Source organism: Pelophylax lessonae, assembly GCF_965119305.1.
Source record: "Pelophylax lessonae genome assembly, chromosome: 4".
NCBI classification, from domain to species: domain Eukaryota; kingdom Metazoa; phylum Chordata; class Amphibia; order Anura; family Ranidae; genus Pelophylax; species Pelophylax lessonae.
In genome coordinates, this window is record NC_138771.1 from 189,641,272 (window position 1) to 189,661,409 (window position 20,138).

General features: G+C 44.1%; 1 protein-coding gene across 2 annotated transcripts in view; it reads right to left on the reverse strand.

Annotated features, from left to right (window-relative positions):
- PTPN12 (protein tyrosine phosphatase non-receptor type 12) overlaps window positions 1-20,138 on the reverse strand; it is a 187,582-nt gene that overhangs the window by 22,984 nt on the left and 144,460 nt on the right. For both annotated transcript variants that reach the window (XM_082254230.1, XM_082254229.1), the window contains exons 12-14: window positions 19,375-19,457; window positions 6,582-7,522; window positions 3,330-3,434 (exon numbers count right to left, since the gene is read on the reverse strand). In XM_082254230.1, the coding sequence (XP_082110356.1) occupies window positions 3,330-3,434; window positions 6,582-7,522; window positions 19,375-19,457 (1,129 nt within the window). The remainder of the gene's footprint in view (window positions 1-3,329; window positions 3,435-6,581; window positions 7,523-19,374; window positions 19,458-20,138) is intronic.

Below are 20,138 nucleotides of genomic sequence, written 5' to 3' on the forward strand. Positions count from 1 at the left end.
AGGGATCCCTATCGATCGAGAGAGAGAGAGAGAGAGAGAGAGAGAGAGAGAGAGAGAGAGAGAGAGAGAGAGAGAGAGAGAGAGAGAGAGAGAGAGAGAGAGACCCCCAGGCTCACCACTTGATGCTCAGAGTTTAACTGCAACAGGTTACAGCGCTGTCTTGACAAACAGGAAGTCTTTTGGCTGGCTGCCCAGGAAGAAAGGAGGCGGCTCTGCCCCTCTGCACGCCTTCCGGCGCCTCCCCTAGCTCCACGAGGTGTTTGGATCACCTCAAACATGGCCGCCCCCATGCTGGAGACACGAGGCTACGCCAAAATGGCGGCTCGTGCGATCCAGCAAAAAAAATGGCGGCGGCCTGTACTGAATAGCGGTGTGCTGCAGGGCACACAACACTCTTCTGCATGGGGATTTGGCGTGGTTGGCGGTACCGGCCCTGGCGGACCGCATGGCCATTCGGGAGGCCTGCTAATAGCTGGAGATCTGATTAGGAAGGCAGTCTACATGTCCGTGGCTTCTGACTGGTAGGTAGCTTATTCTTATCACCGTAAGATTCCCAGAATGCCACAGATTATAATCTTTTTAACATGTATACAATTAGATTGTTAGCTCCCAAACCAAGCCTCCTGGCTTTTTGCACATAAAATCACACTCAAAGTAGGAGGATCTGTGTCATTTATAGGATAGAGAGGGACTCTATCTTACCATACAGAGAGGGGCCCGCGTTCACCACAAGACCCGTCAGGGGAAAAGGGGGAACATACTACTCACCATACCGGAACCAGGCGGGCACCAACTCCTGACAGTACCCCTCTCCACCGGGGCGGGAGGGCTGTCGACCGATATGGACGCCGTGACTCATGGTCTTTGGCGTTTCAGCGAGACGTTTAACTCGCGGGGTCAGTCCTTTAATGGGACTTTGTCGCGGTCGACCCAGCGCGGAGCTATGGCCTGCACGCGCTCCTAGGCTGAACTGGGGTGACCACCGGATCTCAACATCCAGCCCGTCGCCCAGTTCAGCTTTCTTGCTTGAAGATCTCACAGGAACACTGGAGAAAAAAAGCGGTCTAAAAAATCCTTTAAGAAAAAAATCTTGCCAGGACCTAAGATCCCAGCAAGGTATCTAGGTCCTTACTCCTAACTAGACAGAAAATAACTGATTTGCTGAGGCAGAGAGAGAGAGGATATACCCTCTGGGACTGCCCCTAGGGTGTGGCCAGAGCTTTTTAATTTCCTGTCTAGTCCTGCTCCTGTGGAGGCAACATAACCCGAAGGTGGTGTATCACCGAGGACTACGTCTGTCAATGAGCGCTAGAGAAAATACACCCTCAAAAAAGGTGGGAGCCTCTGCAACCGCAGCCTGCAAAAAACTTTGTGGCCAAAAGCAGCATCTGAAGATGCAAGCACATCCACCGTATAAAACGTTGTGAATGTGTGTACAGACGACCACATAGACGCCTTGCACACCTGAACCACTAGCGCCTGATGACGGAAAGCCCAGGCGGCACTTAGCGCCCTTGTAAAATGCGCCTTGACAGGGAAAGAAGGAACCCAACCCTTAATAGAATAGGCCTGCACCCCTGCCTGCCTTACCCATCTGAAAATGGCCACAGCAGACGCAGCCTGCTCCTTACGAGATCCATGTGTAAGAACAAAGAATCGGATTTCCGAATCGACTCAGTCGCTGCCAGGTACACCCGAATAGCACTGACCACATCCAAGGAATGCAGAGCAATTTCATTAGGATGTTTTGGCTTAGGACACAAGGATGACAACACAATGCCTTCATCCAAATTAAAACCTAAAAACAACCTTAGGAAGCAATGCCTGACAGGGCCGTAACACCACTTTGTCCCTGTGAACCACCGAGTAAGGTGACCGACACCCTACGCGCAGAAGTATCAGCAACCATGGAGGTCACCTTCTGTGACAGAGTGAGCAAAGGTAGTTAACAAAAATTTTCAAAAGGAGGTTTTTGAAGAACCAACAGTACCAAATTGAGATCTAACGGCCTTTGAAAAAAAAAAAAGAAAAAAAAAGGCCGAAGCCGAAATTTGGCCCTTGATGGTGCCCAGAGCCAAACGTTGATCTACACCTAAAATTGTAGAAACTCCAACAGGCGAGACACAGAAAAGGAGCAGGGAAATGTTTGGTTTGGCTTTTGCCTGGTTTCCACCATTGCTACAGGTGAGGATATGCCCTGTGGGGTACTCACAGAGGGTGCAGAACTGGGTATGCCTGTCTGAGGAGTACGCAGCAACCTGGGTAGAGACTGACCTACAGCAAAGCTCTCAATATAGGAGAAAGCTCCCTATAATAGGAACACAACCTGTGGTGTGATCCAACACCTGGTTATCCACTTGCCGCAAAGCACCAAGTTTGAAACGTACACATTATATAGTGTAAGATTTACAAACACAATCCGGGTTCTTGACAGTTCTAATGTATGAACATATGCTACTTAGGATTGTGGAGCTACAGTAATAGTTCAATAGGGTGACCCTTTCTTACAGGGCCATGTTGCTGGTCCCTATATATGGTCCAGGCTTTGACTGCCACATTAGGCATACTCTCAAAGGGATGGGCCATAGCCCTTTATAACATCTTGTAGATAACTACACACTTTCCACAAAAAGCCAAGGTGTAATGTAAAATGAAAATAGGGGCTGAACACACCCAGATTCCAACACACAGCAAATGCAAAGGTTGTGTGTAACGTGGTCTTGCCACAGTTTTGAAAATATTTGGAAGCTCCTGAAATGTACAGTATCTAGATAGGATGCACAGCGTTTACAAAAATGCAACAGAAGGCAGATCAGAACAATCTCCTAGTGGTCATTTACACTGCAAAATCAATTAAAAAGGTACAAGTGCGCTTATTTTGGCTCTTTAGCCTGGACCTAAACAAAGCCATCCTCCCACTCTACAAATGCCTGGAATGACAGCCGCTGTCCTCCCTGTGACTGTGTCCTATATTCTTGCACTGTCTCTGGCTTGTAATATGCAGGCGCATCTAAGGCAAGACTTGCAGCATGAGATGTAAATCATCGGAGGCCACGGCCATCAGACCAAAGTAATTACGAATTTGTGGAGGATGGGTTAGTTTAAGTAAAGGCAAAGGGGCAAAAATGATGTGTGTGTGCTTATCCTATAAAATAGAATTGAAAATGCCCGACTTGCATCTTAAGCACGTTCCACACACAGGTCAAATGCAGCAAACAGAAGTCTATGTAAGCTCTTATGAAGGTGTAAGTTAAACCTAACAGCAGCGAAATCAAAAAATGAACCACCATCATTTCTTGCACTATAGAGAGAAATCACTAAAAATATACCAATGTCTGAACTCTCCAGCGGGGATTTCAAATGGTCTTTCAAGTCAATTGAATTTTGCAATGCAGTATCTGGAATGGCATCAGCTAGTTGGTCTCTCACATGATCTAGAAAATGGTACAAAAATTATTAAAAACATTGTAAGAGAATGAAAGTTGTCCTTTTAGAACACTTAAAAAAAAAAACTAACACATACCTAAGAAGAGGTTCCAACTATTTTCTACTCTAGCCTTACACTTTAATTTACGTAAGAGAAGACTTAGTCCTTTTACTTAATGCAGATCTAAACACATTCACTAAACTCTCATAAGCTTTAACATACCAATGCATTTTAAAAATCCAGCTGCTATTAAAGGTAAACCTGGTAATCTTACCATGAAGGTCCTTATTCAAAAACATCATGCTGAAGCATGATACGTCTCCTAGCTGTGGTCCAAATTTTCTCATCCTAACATATGTACAGACCACAAGTGACCATGCCAACCCAAATTCAATAGTCACAGTCCACAATTGTGGTTATCAGAAAATTGTTCCAGAGAATTGAATTGAAGCAGTCACTGAAGAGTGGCTGAAAAAGGACTGGGGGAGCTCAGCAGCATTACAAAGATAAAGATAAAAAAGGTGAAAATGGTTGAGAAATGTTTAACCGTGCTAAATGTCATCTAGCCTTCTTTAAAGGGGCTGTAAAGTCGGAATGTTTTTTTATCTGAATACATCCATTGCATAAAGATAAAAAGCTGTGTGCAGCAGCCCCCCCTAATACTTACCTGAGCCTACTCTCTATCCACCAATGTCCACAAGTACTTCAGCTGTCCAGGAATCTCTCTCTCCTGATTGGCTGAGACATCGCAGCAGCGCTATTGGCTCCCACTACTGTCAAATTCAGGTAGCCATTTAGGAGAGTGGGGGCAGGGCTGAACAGCAGCTCCGGGTCTGAATGGACACACACTGAGCTGCAGCTCTGCTTGGGTGCCCCCATAGTAAGCTGCTTGCTGTGTGTCAACTCAACAGGAGAGAGGGGCCAGGATCTCCAGCCAGGGACCCGAGAAGAGGAGGATCGGAGCTGCCCTGTGCAAAACCACTACACAGAGGAGGCAAGTATGACATGTTTGTAAATTTAATAGGAAAAAAAAAACGAGACTTTGCAATCACTTTAAATACTTCAAGATACAATACATTTTGCTCAGAGTAATGACAGTTCAATCGATGAGAACAGCCACACAAGCACTTCTAGCTTTCTTTGGTTTTCAGCGTTAAATGCCAAGTTCACCTTTAGAAACATGTTAGGGTTTAACAAGCAGCCTCACCTGAATAAGAATTTCCAAAATCGTGGTGTGCAGGCAATGTATACTTTGACTATTGGTCTCTCTCAAAAGAGCAGCTAACATTGACTTTGACTTTGGCAAGTCTTCTGCCAAGTTGAGGAATTCTATACATAGACACACATTTAAATGTGCAAACTTTTATATGCTATTTCTAAAGGACAACAAGGTAAAAACTAGGAACTTTCTAGGACAGCATTCAAGGATACAGGTTTAACAAAGAAGTATAAAAAATACTTTTACATTTTTCCTGGGAGGCAAAAACACCTTTGCCTGGACCATGTCCAGGAACAGGCCTAGATACTCCAGGCTCTGTGCTGGTTCTGATTTCTCCAGATTGGAAATCCAGCCCAGACCCAGAAAGCCGACTGCTCCCTGAGCAAAAGGTCATCTAAATATTCCAGGATGCAAACACCCTAAACTCTCAACAGGGCAGGCACTATTGTAAATACCCAAGGGGTTGTGTGGCCAGACTGAAGAGCAAAGCCACAAACTGAAAGTGTTGGTCCTTTAGAATTTTTGAGGTGTGGGAAAATTGGGCACAAGGAGATTAGCATCCCTGATGTCTATGGAAGACAGAAAATCCTTCTGCTTGTGTGTGGCCACCATTGACCAAAATGATTCCATACAAAAAGGCCAAACTTTGATAAACTCATTCAGATTCTTGAGATCCAGGACTGGTTAAACATCCCCGCTCCGCTTTAGGACCGTGAATAGATTGGAGTAAAACCAGAGAAATGATTTGGTTACCGGAAACCTACTTGATTACAAGTCAAAAGTCAATAGAGCACCTTAAAACAGCAATACTTGTTTCCACGGATCTACAGAAACCTTTGATCTCAAAATGAGGAACAGGAAAAACCCAAACTTCAACCTGTGACTATGAAAAAGAACCCACCTGTCTGAAACCGCAATGTGCCAGGCTTCTGCATATGCCTGCAGCCTCCCCAACACCTGTCCGAGTGGAGGTGCCCCTTAATAACAAAGAACTAGGAATCTGGTTTAACCAACATAACTTGCCAGGGTCTCCTTTGCATAGAACCCTCCACAATTTGACAGACACTGGAGTAAAACGAGAAGTCTAGAACAGAGACCTTTAGGGCATCTACTGCAAAACAGAGCTCGAGGTAGTTCTGCTTACCCCTCAGAGTGTCCGTCTCTGCTGGGTTTTTCTTCATTAACCTTATAATGTAGTCCTTCATGTTTTGGCAAAACGCCAATGGCTGCTACTGCAGGTCACATAGTTGAACCTACCATGGCAGAGGACGCCTTCAACAATGTCTCACGCTTTTTGTCAGCCAGGTCCTTAAACACGTAGACATCTACTGAGCAAGTCAAAATTTTTATTAGGAAAAGATATCGTTGCATCCACTACAGGCATAGTTTCAAAAGCTTTTCCTCCATTGGATAAAGGAAAGAAAACCTATTTAACTGCATAAACACCCCATCTGGATGATCCCATACACCTCTTCTGAGACCAGATGCACTTTAACCCCTTAACACTCTACCCTCCCAGCCCTAAATTAGGTTTCTGATGCTGGAAGGCAGGGCGGAGTTTCAGATCATGTGACCGCCGTGATTGGCTATCACAGGGGTTACATGATCAGAAAGCACCCCATCGCAATTAGAAATGGGGAGCTTTCGGTTAGCCGTCACTAACTGTGCAAGGATCACGCAGGGCGGGCGCTTTCGGCACAGCTGTTCCCATTCTGGTAAGCATATATGTGGCCTCTCGGCTTTAAGGCCCACCCACCGCTGGCACCAAGAGGTTCAAGTCAAATTCACTTGCAACGGAAACAGAGAGTGCACAAAATGCTAAGGGTCATGACACATTTCTACATTAAGACTGCCCCTTACTTTCACAAAAACAATAGTGAGTTGTGCAAGCAATACAAAAAGTGTCTCAAAATAAAACTTGAAGGTAAAGCTTACCTTTTTCAGCACTTGTGTGTTTTATCCCAGGTGTATCGTGCCTGGCGATTGACATGGGCAATACTTTTCTAGTGGAACTTTCTGTTGCAGAGACTGCAGAAACAGTGGCACTTGCGGTTGATATATTAGACAAGCTTTTTGTCATGGATCCAAAAGAATTATTTTCCTCTGTATCGGAATCATCAGAGTGAAGAGGATTGGTAAAGGATAACGGTGCTTTAAGTGTTGGTGCATTGCTGTGATCACTTAGACTTGTCTGTGATGCAAGATAACTGCTATTTAATACAGTTTTACTATCAAAGGAATAGGTATCTAAATGTTTATCAGCAGAGGAAGACACATTTTTACACTTTTTTTGCTCATTGCCAATGTTAGTAGAAACAGAAAGTTCTTTCTCTAGAGGGAGATGGTCTGGTCTTGATGGAGCGTTGCAAATTCTCTGATGAGGTGTATCTTCTAAAGTTTTAGCAGATTTCAAACTCCTACAGTCAATACAAGGGTTTGACGACACAACAGAGAGAGACTCTAGAGAGGTTGACATTGGAGGCTTAGCTAACTGGTCAACTGCATAGGATGAAGCAGATTTCATTTTAATGCCAAGTCCTCTTTGCAAGCCTGCACTAGCTTCAAAACTTTTTGGACTTTCTTGGAGAGGTACTTTTTTTATTTCAATACTTAGTTTACGCTCTAGCTTCTTCTCAACAATAGGCTCATTTTTTCCCAACACAACTCCAGATTTACTATAGTTCTCATTCATGTCTGTCGTATTCTCTGAGGATGCCATATACAAAACTGGTTTTGGATGATAGCGATCACTGTCTTGCCATACTGTAGTCACAGCAGGATAAACCGAAGGAGGCGAGGGTGTCAGAATCGGCGGAACAGGATGAGGCTCTGGTGGTTGCAGAATTTCCTCCTTGACATCTGCTTCAACCAGGCAGCTAAATTAAAATGGATATATAAATTATTGGGATTTTGTCACATTGCATTTATACACACACCATAACATATGCTGACTGCAACATCTGTCTATACTGACATAATAGTCCTTAACAGTTCCAATAAACAAACAATAAAATAAAACTTCGATACATTTGGCAAAGTACTATTTTACAAAGTTTGGACCTCAAATAGAATATTCACAGCAAAACTACAAATGTAATAGAAGACAAAGACATAAAATCAAAGCTTCAGCAATTTGTTGGCACTATCCCAAAGAAAAACCCTCAAGTAGTTTTGAATTTTCAGAAACAGAGTGTGGGGTTCTAACATCAAATAAGAGCTTTAGTGCCAAGACTGTGGAATGCAGCCCATATGCCAGAAATAGACAACACTTAACTTTCTTCCAGGAAGTAGATAAATAGAAACATTGCAGTGCTCACATATATTAGACCTGTGTGACAATACTTGCATTAGAACACTAGACTGGTATCCCATGCTACATTTAAAAGAATGGAAGAGGAACATTTTGAATCATTCATTCTATTCTACACCCAAAAATGCTTTGCAGATGCAACTATTAACGTGTTACTAAACCCACAACAGTAAAAGCAGTGTGTATAGGGAGTAAAGCATACGTGTTCTACTCACTGTGAATCCTCCTCATTGTGTAAAAATTGGGTTTTTGACTGTACATCAGAGAAATGTATTTTACGGTGACGGACACAGCTGTCATTCTTGACCACTGGGTTATGCTGCCCCTATACGAGTAGGACACTAAGCAGAAAAAAATTCTGGCTACACCCATGGACAGCCAGTCCCATGGGGTCTACTCCCTCTTCTTGCTATAATCACTCAGTTTTGTTACAAGCAGTGTCAGAATTATAACTCTACAGAGGGGTAGGTGCGGTGTCCATCAATGATCAGAGAATTACATTTTACAGTAAGTCAAAAATCCCATTTTCTTTTTCATTCATTGGCGGACACAGCTCCTGATCATCTTAACCATTGGGACCCCCCAAAGCAGTGTCCAACATGAGGGGTGGGAAACCGCAAAAAAAAAAAAAAAAAAAACCCCAAGGCTAAACAGTAGCCAACCAGGCGACAGGGGCTCAACCAAAACAACTGGAGCCCATCTGAAAAAAACAATACACACTAAAAGAGGATCCGGTCCTCTTAGCAGCCTGAAAAACCTTGCAGCCAAAAGGAAGCATCCGCAGATGCCAACACATCCACTTTATAAAACTTTGTAAAAGTGTGCACCGACAACCAAGTGGCCGCCTTGCAAACCTGTGTTACGCTTGATGACAGCAGGCCAAGAAGGCACTAAGCGCCTAATAGAGCACGTCTTGACAGGGAAAGGAGGAACCCGAACCCTGATGGAATAGGTCTGAATCGCCATCTGTCTAATCCACTCTACCCCCCCCCCTTCCTTCTGGGCCTTTGCCCACACGCCACTTCCACCCGGGACACTAAGGACTGCAGGACCACCGTCAATGCAACCATGAGAAGCTGAGGTCTGCACGCGCTCGCTGGCTAGGCTGGGGGGGGGGGGGGGAAGGGGTACCACTAGATCTAGATTATCCAGCCAGTCACCCAGCCCGGCAGTTGATTGTAAATCTCCCAAGAGAATGCAAAAAAGATCTAAGGAAGGAGAAAATTGCTAGGACCAGAGATCTGGGAGCCTGGGTCCTTACTCCTGACTAAACAGATTAAAAATGATTACCTAGAGCAGAGAGGGGGGTTATATACCAGCTAAGGATGGCCCATGGGCGTAGCCAGGTGTTTTTTGTTCTGCCTAGTCCTACTGCAGGAGGAGGCAATACAACCCACTAGTGATAATTTATGGAGCGGTGTGTCTGTCGATGAACGAAAGAGAACTACATCCCCAGAGTATTTGGAGGAGGGGGGGGGGGGCAAGATGAGGAACTTGGCAGGGGGAGGGGTGCCTTCAGGAAGGAGGGGAACCCGGGGGTCCAACCCTCCCAAGGTGGGGCCCACATCCACTCCAAAACCCCCAAGGGGTAGAGGGGGGGGAGGGGACAGCTACTTACCATACCAAGAACCAGACGGGCACCGCTCCAGACAGATGATCCTCTCTATCGAAATGGGGGGCAGTCAGTCAGGAGGAACGCTGCGACTCAGGCTGAAGCCCGGCCGTATGCGACCTCGCGAGATGTTTAACTCACAGGGCCAGCCCCATCAAGTGGGGCTATGTCGCTGCCGACCCAGACTGGGGTGACCACTGGATCTAGTTTCCTGCCCATTGCCCAGTCCGGTAGTTGATTGTAGGAAGAAAAAAATTTGCCATCTCAAAAACGTTGCCAGGACCAAAGATCCCAGCAAGGAACTAGGTCCTCCTAACTAGGCAGAAAAAAAACTGAGTGACTATAGCAGGAAGAGGGAGTATATCCCCTGGGACTGCCCATGGGTGTAGCCAGAAGTGTTTTTCTACCTAGTGTCCTACTCACTCCTGTAGGGAGCAGCATAACCCAATGGCCAAGAATGACAGGAGCTTTGTCAGTCAATGAACAAAAGGGAAAAGGCGGTTTGAGCCTGTCTTCTCTGATACTCACCTTTTATTGTCCCCAATCCATCTTCTGAACAGAGTCTTGGAGGGACTGTGCACATGCTCAGTTTGGTGTGTATTGCCAGAGTGTTTTTTTTTTTTTTTTTGGGATGGTGCTTGTGACCAGCACAGGGCCAATCATCACTGTCCAGACAAAGTCAGGGGTCATGCAGCCTCATAGGACGGTCAGAGAAGAATAAAAAAATCCAACTACAAGCTATAACCAGCGCTTGGCCAGACTCTGATAAGTCACAAGACTGCTATATACTACTGATGAGAAAAGGTATTTAGCAGTTTATATTTACTAAAATGATTGCATTTCCATGTTCTGTGTACTGTGGGATACCAGATATAGTGAATGCAGGCTCACGGGTTTAGTAACGCTTTAACAAAGATGGATTTATAGTGGTCAAAAAAAAAAAAAAACTAGAGATAATTGAGTTAGAGAAAAAAAAAAAATATGACCACAGGGAACTACATTTCCTGAAAGTAATCCAGTTTAAAAAGGACAGTTGTTTTCAGTATCCTTTTGTAGTAAACAGCTAATGACAGTTAATTAGATACAGTCTGTGTTCAATGATACCAAGTTAATATAAGTTAGACAAGAAAAAAAAAAAAAAATCCATCTTGTTTTTTCGGCTCCATTCACACTAATGCATTTTTTTCATACTTTTTGCTGAAATAAAAAAAAAAATAAAAAAAAACTAACATGGGTTCCTATAGAACACTTTCACATCAATGCATTTTTGTGCCTTTTCATTTTTAGAAAGGGTCGGGGACTTTTTTCTAGCAAAATGCAGATTTTTGCAGGTAATTGACTTCAATGGACCAGTGTCCAAAACGCAAGTATTGCGCTTTTAAATCTGCCCCAACAACAAATTTTCCACAAAAAAAAAAAAAGCATACAAAATGCAAATCACTGTAAATAACTGTAAAGTATAGGAAAAAGCACTACAGAAATGCTCAAAAGCAACATGCATTGGTGTGAATCAAGCCTTAGTTCAATAGTCCCCAGCTAAAGGGCCCACTTTTTGGAAATTAAGCATATTGCAGTTTCAGGCATGGCTCTGCTATTTGATCACTTAATCTAATGTGGCTTGGATTGGTTATCCTTTATTTCTGCAACATTACTTAATGTTCCATATTTGCAGAGAAACTTCTTTTGAATCTGTTTCGGTTACTGCATAATCCTCTTGCACTATGTGTCTATTTTTCTTATTGTTTCTAATAAAATTCAAGTGAAAGAAAAAAACGCATCTAAAAAATATACAGAATACACACAATCTCTCTCAAGCCAAGGTATTATCTCAGAAAAAAATCAAACTAATGTGGTTTAATGTGCCTGGCACACCCTAATTACTACCCTGCAGGATTGAGAGTGGGGAAAGGGGCTAGTAAATATGTAATTTACTGGTGCCTTCCTTTTCCAAATGAACATTGTGAATACAACTAGGTTTACTATGCTTCAGTTTGTGAATGAACAGCAAGCAGCTCAGCACAGAGCACTATCCCATTCATTCACTGTCCAGTGCAGCTGAGGCTGCAGAGAAAGGCATGTGTTTGAGCTTTGGAGTGCACACCCTAATGCAATAGACTGTGCACACCAATGGTCTTCTCCAAATATCAAGGTTTTTTTCCTTTTTTTGGTTGCTGTGTTCAGACTTCCTACCACCCTCTCCGGATTCCAAGATGGACTATGGAATGTGTAGCACACAGGGGTTGATTTATTAAAGTCTCATACACACGCGTCGAAAATCGGCAGGGAATTTTTGTCCGACGACCGATCTACCGATTTTCGGCTTGTTAGTATGATGCTTCCGACAACCGACTCCGACTTTTCGGCCGAAAAAATTCTGGTGTGCAGGCTATAAAATTTTTGTCCGCCGCCAAAACACGGCCGGTTTTCGTGCAGTCAGTACAGAATTCCACAGGGAAAAATCTAATGAGCAAGACTGGGCATGCTCAGAGAAGAAAGAACACAAAGAAAGCAAACCAACACATGACATCACTTCTGAAGTAGAATTTTGTCGGGCAAGAAAATTCGTGTGCAGTCTAGGCACATTCCAACCAACAAAACACCACTCTGGACAAAAGACGGACGATCGGTTGGCCGATAATCGCTGCGTGTGTACTAGGCTTAAAACGTGAGTGTGCAAAATCTGGTGCAGCTCTCCATGGTAGCCAATCGACTTAACTTCAGCTTGTTCCAATAAGCTTCGAGGAAAAAAAAAAAAAAAAAAACTGGAAGCGGATTTGTTTCAGAGCTGCACTAGATTTTGCACTCTCCCCATAGAGCAGTGCACATGACCTCAACTAATCTTCCAATCACCCAATACAATTTAAAATACTAATATACTAACAAAGCCATTTACAATTTTGCTTCAAGCTACATCAGCAATCTTGTATCAATATATAACTCAAACCATCCTCTATGCTCCTCAGCTCTCGTCTCCTTCTCCCACCACAACCTCATTACTTGTTACAATGTCCTAGTCTCCAACCAGCAAACAATTACCCACTGAAACCTTCAACACTTTAATCCTTCTCTTTTCTACTTTTCAGCTGACCACCTCTGACAAAAATCGCACCCCTGTCCTGCCCTGACCTGGCCACTTCTGTCTACAACAGTTCACTTCCATCTAGGGCTGGGCGATAAAACGATACCAATAGGTATCGCGATAGTCTCGTGCTCGATAGCAATAAAGGACTTTCAACGATAAAACGAAAAGTCCGCTCCGACGGGTTTAAGATTTAAAAATGGCGCCGCCCGGCGCCAACACGTCATTGCGCACGCGCCGCCGCTGCTCGGGAGAGGCCGGGAACAGCCGAAATTATACGAGCGGCGGCGGCGCGTGCACAATGACGTGTTGGCGCCATTTTTAAAATGAAGTCGCCTCTGGAACAGGTAAGTGAAACAGCTTCACTACCTGCCATTATGCAGGGCTGCGGTCATACTACAAGGGACGCAGTGCTGCGGGCATGGTCTACCTGTACCATGCCCACAGCACTGCATCTCCCGTAGTATGCCCACAACCCCGGATCCTCTTGTACCATGCCAGTGCCCTGCATTCTCCTGCACCATGCCAGTGCCCTGCATTCTCCTGCACCATGCCAGTGCCCTGCATTCTCCTGCACCATGCCAGTGCCCTGCATTCTCCTGCACCATGCCAGTGCCCTGCATTCTCCTGTACCATGCCCGCCGCCCTGCATTCTCACCCTAGGGTCCTTATTTTAAATGGGTAATAAAAAATATAAATAATTATCGATATCGACCGATATGAAACACTGATATCGTGATACAGTTTTCAGCCATATCGCCCAGCCCTACTTCCATCCACACTAAACTCTCTTGCTCCTCTCACTACACCAAGTATCAGGTCCAGTCACTACAACCCTGGCAGACTGACGACAAAAAAAATCTTAAAGTGGTTAGACAGAAGTTTTTTTTTTTTTTTCTCTTAATGCATTCGAGTCCCATCTGGATCCAGCAACGTTGCACAAGACACTCGGCTGTCCGGGACGCTCCCTCCTGATTGGCTGAGACACAGCAGGCACCATTGGCTCCTGCTACTGTCAAAGTCATTGGGTCAATGAGGAGAAAGGGGACGGGGCCAAGCCACAATTCCATGAATGAATTGGCCAGGAGAGCTGGCCGGGAACCCGAGAAAAGGATGATCTGGTCTGCTCTGTGCAAATCAACTGCCCAGAGTAGGTAAGTATAACATGTTTGGTCATTTTTAACAAAAAATACTTTAGTATCATTTCAACCCTCTCGCTGCCAGGTCCGTACAGCGTACTGACCTCATTTCTCCTTCTGCTATAAGCTCATAGTCAGTAACCATGCAGTGACCAAGCTTCAGTGACCATAAACTTATAGCAAAATTGTTCTCTGCACGAATCTGAGTTATTAACCTAAAATGTGACACCCCTCCCCCTCATCCACTGCCTGCCTATCTCCTAAGCTCTGTCCCTTTAATCAACCTGCTGCCCTGGCTACCAAAATGCCTCCCCCTCTTCCTCTGTCACCCCCTCCCCAACACATCTTTCAACCCAAACAGGAGCTGCTTACCTCCCCTCCCTGCCAACCTGCCAGAACCGATCTCTGTGACTGGATGCAATTGTCAGCTTCCCCGCGCTGCCTCTCCTCCCGACAATTGCATTCATTCCAGCCACAGCTCTAACAAAAAAAAAAAAAAGGTGTATAGCAATCCCCCTGAAGGGTCTCCTCCACCCCCCCCCCCCCCCCCCACCGATCCCCAGTACCCCATCCACGCTGCTGCTGACAGGCTCTCCCTCCACCTCCTTCCGCCGGCTGCTGCCCGGGGCGGGGGGGGGGGGGAAAATCGGTGACAGTCTGGATGGAGAGGGGGGCTGGTAATGCATTTGCCAGCCCCCTTTCTTAATTTAAAAACAGAGCCGCCCCCCTCCCCAGTAGATGCTACGCTGCAGACTGGCTCACCCCGCACACCATCCAGCCTCTACTGCCCCGGAATTTAATGAGTGTCAAGATGGAGAGCGGGGGGGGGGGGGGGGTCTGGTGAATAGGCGTTTACCAGCCCCCTTTCTTCCTTTCTTTCTCAAATGAACAGAGTGATTGGTACTGATCGCTTCTGTCCATTCATTACTGAAATATAGTAAACCTGGCTTACAATATTTCAGTTTGTGAATGAACAGGAGTCTCTATGCAGAATTCTGTCTCATTCACTACAATGAAACTCAGGCTGCAGTGAAAGGGACTGTCTTCAGTCCCTTTCTATGTCTCAAAAGAGACATTAGGGGTTTGATTAGACACAGCGGATGGGCACAGCCACTGTTCACACATGTGTGGGTGCATGTCCTTGAATACGGTCTGCATTTGGGGCCATGCACATACACCCGAACAGATGTCAGATTTGTCCTTGCAGCTGGGGCATGCCAATTGTCATGAATGGGACTACCTGCACATGGATGCACAGAGCACCCCTTTTCATATGGCCCTCCATGGGCTTACGCTTTAGTACACCCCATGTGAACAAGGATTGAGCAGGAATTTAGCAGGAATTTTGTAAGTTATGTTTTGTATGCTAATAAGGATTTTAGTGTTGGAGTCAAAGCAGTAATTTGATAAACATTTGTGCTGCACAACTATTGTGCTCCTATAGTAGCACTTCCTTTTTATTCTACTGGTCATGTGGTTTCAGAAAATATATGGTTTGGGGGGGGGGGGGGGGGGGTTCTTTCACAAACTCTGAAAGCTTTAGGTGAAAAATGAAAACCTCCAGATTTTTATAGAAACATTCTTGTTTACAGTTTTGTGTACATTCAACTTGCACCATTTCGCAAAAAGACGCAATAGAAAATGTACAAATATTTGTTATTTATTAATTTGTTATTAACCTCAATACTGGTTAAACTTTTATATTTAGTAGGAATTTTGTGACATTTGCTGAGTTTGTGCTAATAAGGATTTTAGTGTATTTTGTGTTTAAATATTGATCTGATAAACATTTATCAAGTAAACATTGATTTGATATTGTTGATAAACATTTGTACAAACGTCATGGGGCAATAAAAAAATCAGTAGCACCTTCTTTTTATTCTACTGGTAATGTGCTTTCAGAAAATATATGGTTTTGGGGATCTATTACAAACTCTGAAAGTCGTAGGTGAAAAATAACGCAATGGAAAAATTGCAAAAATGGTCTGGCCACCCGAGTTTTATAACTGGTGCACAGGGACTGGCAGCGAAAGGGTTAAGAGATATAGCCACGCACTGGAGCAACTGTGGCATCAAATGAAACCCCAGCAAGCATTTACCCTATATAAATCCACCTTTTTAAAATACAATTCCTCCCCCCATGCTGCCAAACAAGCCTACCTGGTCACTCTCATTAATACTTGATCGTCCAGTCTTCATAGTCTCTTCTCTACTTACTGCTCACGAGATTGCCAATTCTTAAACAAGATTGACGCAATTCGTGGGGGCATCTCCACTGCACAAAAATCTATCCCACTTAACATGCCCTGTAAAAAACACCCTCAACACTTTCCCTTGTTACCTTGCTACTACCAGAGGTTGCTAAAGTGTTCTCAGAAGCCCGCCTTACCACTTGTCTGCTGGACCCTGTTTCATTACAAACTAATAGTCACCCTCTTCTTTCACCCTATGCTCTCTCACTCACATCTTCAATCTCTCCCACTCTACTGGCACTTTCTCCTCCCCTCTAAAATATGCACTGATCACCCCATATGTAAAAAAAAAAAAAACCCTCACTGGACCCCACCAGCCAGAACTAGAAACTAGAGGAAAGGCGGTTTAACCTTAAAATACGCAGGGGGTTCTTCACTGTAAGAGCAGTAAGGATGTGGAATTCTCTTCCGCAAACCGTCGTATCAGCAGGGTGCATCGATAGTTTCAAAAAAACTATTAGATGGGCACCTTAAAGACCACAACATAGAGGGGTATACAATGTATGGTTAACAGCAAACACACACACACATCATAGGTTGAACTGGATGGACTGATGTCTTTTTTTCCAACCTCACTAACTATGCAACTATGTAACAAATTAAAAGACCCATCAACTTTCTCCTGTTTACCTTTCAACTTTCAGAGCACTTCATTTTCAACCGTCTGAGCTCCTATCTCACCAACAACCTTCTTGACCCCTTAGTCTGGCTTGCGCTTACTACACTCCACTTAAACTGCGCGATTAAAAAAAAATCACTAATTATTTACTCACTGCTAAAACCAATGGCCACTACTCCATGCTACTAGACACCTCTGCAGCCTTTGATATTGTTGACCATCCCCTTCTCAAAAAATAACTCTACTCTCTTGGCCTTCAAGACTCTGTTCTCTCCTGGGTCTCCTCCTACCCTTCACAGCACGCCTTCTGCATTCGCTATAATTGTCTCCTCCTCTCTACTTCCTCTTTCTGTAGGGGTCCCCCAAGGTTCTGTCCTCGAACCCCCCTCTTCTCCATCTACACCTCCTCCTCCCATGTTGATAAACATGGCTTCCAGTACCATCTCCATGCGGACGACACATAAATCTCTACTCCTCACCTCACTCCTTCAGTCTCCTCTCATATTACTAACTTACTGACATATCAGCATGGATGCCACACCACTGCCTCAAACTCAACCTTTCTACAAATGGAGCTCCTAATATTCCTCCCTGCCCATGCCCCCTCCCTCTTAATAAAGGTCAATATTACAACCATCAGTCCCTCCCCTCACGGCAGGGTGCTAGGTGTAATCCTGAACTCTTACCTGTCCTTTCAGCCCCAAATCCAATCACTGGCCAAATCTTGCAGACTTCATATCCTTAACGTCTCCAAAATAAGACACTTTTTAACCGTTAAAACCACTAAGAAGCTTTTTCACTCCCTTATCACTCATCTTGAATATTGTAACTCCCTCCTTATTGACCTACTTCTCAGGCTATCCCCTCTTCAGTCTATCATGCATGTTGATGTTGGACTTATCCACCTTAGCACCCGTTCAAGTGTCCGCCACCCCTCTCTGCCAATCCCTCCACTGGCTTCCCATTGCCCAATGAATAAAATTCAAAAACACGAACATACATACAAAGAAATTTACAACTCTGCCCCGAGGTACATCATCAATCTCAAAATATCACCCAAACCGTCCTCTCCACATCTCCCCAATACCTCCTGCTCACTAGCTCCCCTGTCTGATCCTCCAATGCTCATCTCCAGGACTTATCTTGAACCTCTCCCATCCTCTGGAACTCCCTACCCCAATCTGTCCAGCTTTCTCCTACTCTGTCCATTTTTAAACTTATCTTTTCAGGGAAACCTATCCTGCCTTTAGCGAATAACCAAATATTATTTCTCCCATCAGTTCATCCCTCACAGTTATTACCTTTTGTTCCACCAGTCCCCCCCCCTATTAGATTGTAAGTTCACAGGAGCAGGGCCCTCCTCTTCTATTGAATTGTACATTTGCTGCATTGCCTCCCTTTATATTGTAAAGCGCTGCACAAACTGTTGGCATTATTTAAATCCTGTATAATAATGCTGCCTCCAATACTTGAAATTTTAATTCTTCCATTAGCTCATCCCTCCGTCATTACCTTTTGTACCACCCACCCCTCCATATTTGATTGTAAGCACTTACAAGCAGGGCCTTCCCAACACTTCTGTATTAAACTGTATTGTTGCCTTTATATTGTAAAACGCTGTGCAAACTGCTATGAAAATCCTTTATAATAACCTGAATGTTTGTTACACACGCACAAGGGCACTCTTGACTCAGAAAGGCATTGCCAAAAAAGCTTTTGTTAGTTCCCAAAGGGATATTAAAGACTTTTTTTTTTTAAATAAACATTTCATACTCCTCTATTGTGTGCAGGGGTTTTGCACAGAGTAGCCCTGATCCTCTTCTCTGGTTCCTCGCAAGCACTCTTGGCCCCTCCCTCCTGGCCCCAGAGCAAGCAGCTTGCAATGGAGGCACTCGAGCAGGCTTGCTCCCCAGCTGCGGCTCTGCATGTCCACTCACACAGACCTGCGGCTCAGCCCCACCCCCTCTCTTCTGATTGGCTTAGTGGCTGTGATTGATGGCAGGAGCCAATGGTGGCACACGATGTGGTTTTGAGCCAATGAGTAGGCCGAGTCCCCAGAGAGCCGAGGCACTTGTGCACATCCCTGGATCGAGATGGGGGGAACAGGTAAGTAATAGGGGAGGCTGCTGCACAAAGGTGGTTAGAATGCATTAAGGTAATAAACCTTTAGAAACTTTAGGTGAGAACAAACACACTACAGTTACGTTTTTTTGGTTGCGACAGGAACCCCACACAAATGTGTGTGGGGGTGGGGGGGGGGGGGACATGTAACTAATGCAAACTGTGCTGCAAAAACAGTCAATGTCAAAAACTTCTAGAATGCAGTGAAATACACCCCCTGAAAAATCTCTCCATACAAGATATAAAAGGACAACGTTTATGCAACAACTATATGCAGTAATCACGTTAATCATGTTTTCAGGAATTAACCAACATATTTAAAAGCTGCACATATGTACTTGGAAGTCAAAAGATTAGACAATAGCCTTCAATCAACTTATTCCTATACTAAGCTTTTCTGGGGAGGAACATTACTATATCTTTCTGTAAGCATGTTCATTAACACCAAATCTTCCATCTTTATTAAAATTAATGGTTTCAAAATGTCCCTGCAGTGATCTAAAAGTCCAGGCAAATTCAACAAAACACGGTGGAACAGGTCCAAAGCATTGCTCATTACAAATTCAAAGAGGTCTAAACATTTTTAAAACACTTACCTCCTTATCCGTGGTGGCTTTGGTGGTGGGGAGTCCATTTTCTCACTCTCTGTGCAACCAGTTTGGCTGTCTGTATTTTCATCCTGCCAACAGCAGATGTTTGGTAGAAACAGCACCATTTACAGATCAACAAAATATGAGGACGGTATATTAAAAAAAAAAAAACAATTGTTAAAGAGGAAGTAAAGCTTCCTCTGTAAATTGCACCTATATGTAAACCTATGATAAGGCTTACCTATAGGTAGTGTAAATATCTCCTAAACATACACAGTTTAGGAGAGATTTACTATGCATGCAGCCAGCGACATCACTGGCACATGCGCTCTGAAGGAATGGCCACCCTCTTACAACCTCTTTAACAGGCTTAAAAAAAAAAAAAAAAAAAAAAAAATCAGTTTTGCTGCTTTTCTAGGGAAATCACTAATAAGCATTATTCTCTGAAAAGCTGTTTAGGAACATCTCTCACATTTACATACTGTCCATCCAAAATAATAGCCAAACATTTATACAAATATCTAAATCTGACAATTTATTACCACCAATGGAGGATATGGGACAAAAAAACAAACCTTCATGAGAGCCACTTCAGTGATTTGGTGAACAGGTTGTGGGTCACAAATAAAATGGTTCCGAATTTTTGAACTTCTAATTTTGTATAGCATAATGAACATTTTCCTCCTGCAGCTGCTGAATGCCAGGAGAGGTGGAGAAGCCCGCTTTCAGCAGTTGCAGGATGAAAATGGAGAGGATTGGTTCCTGTATAT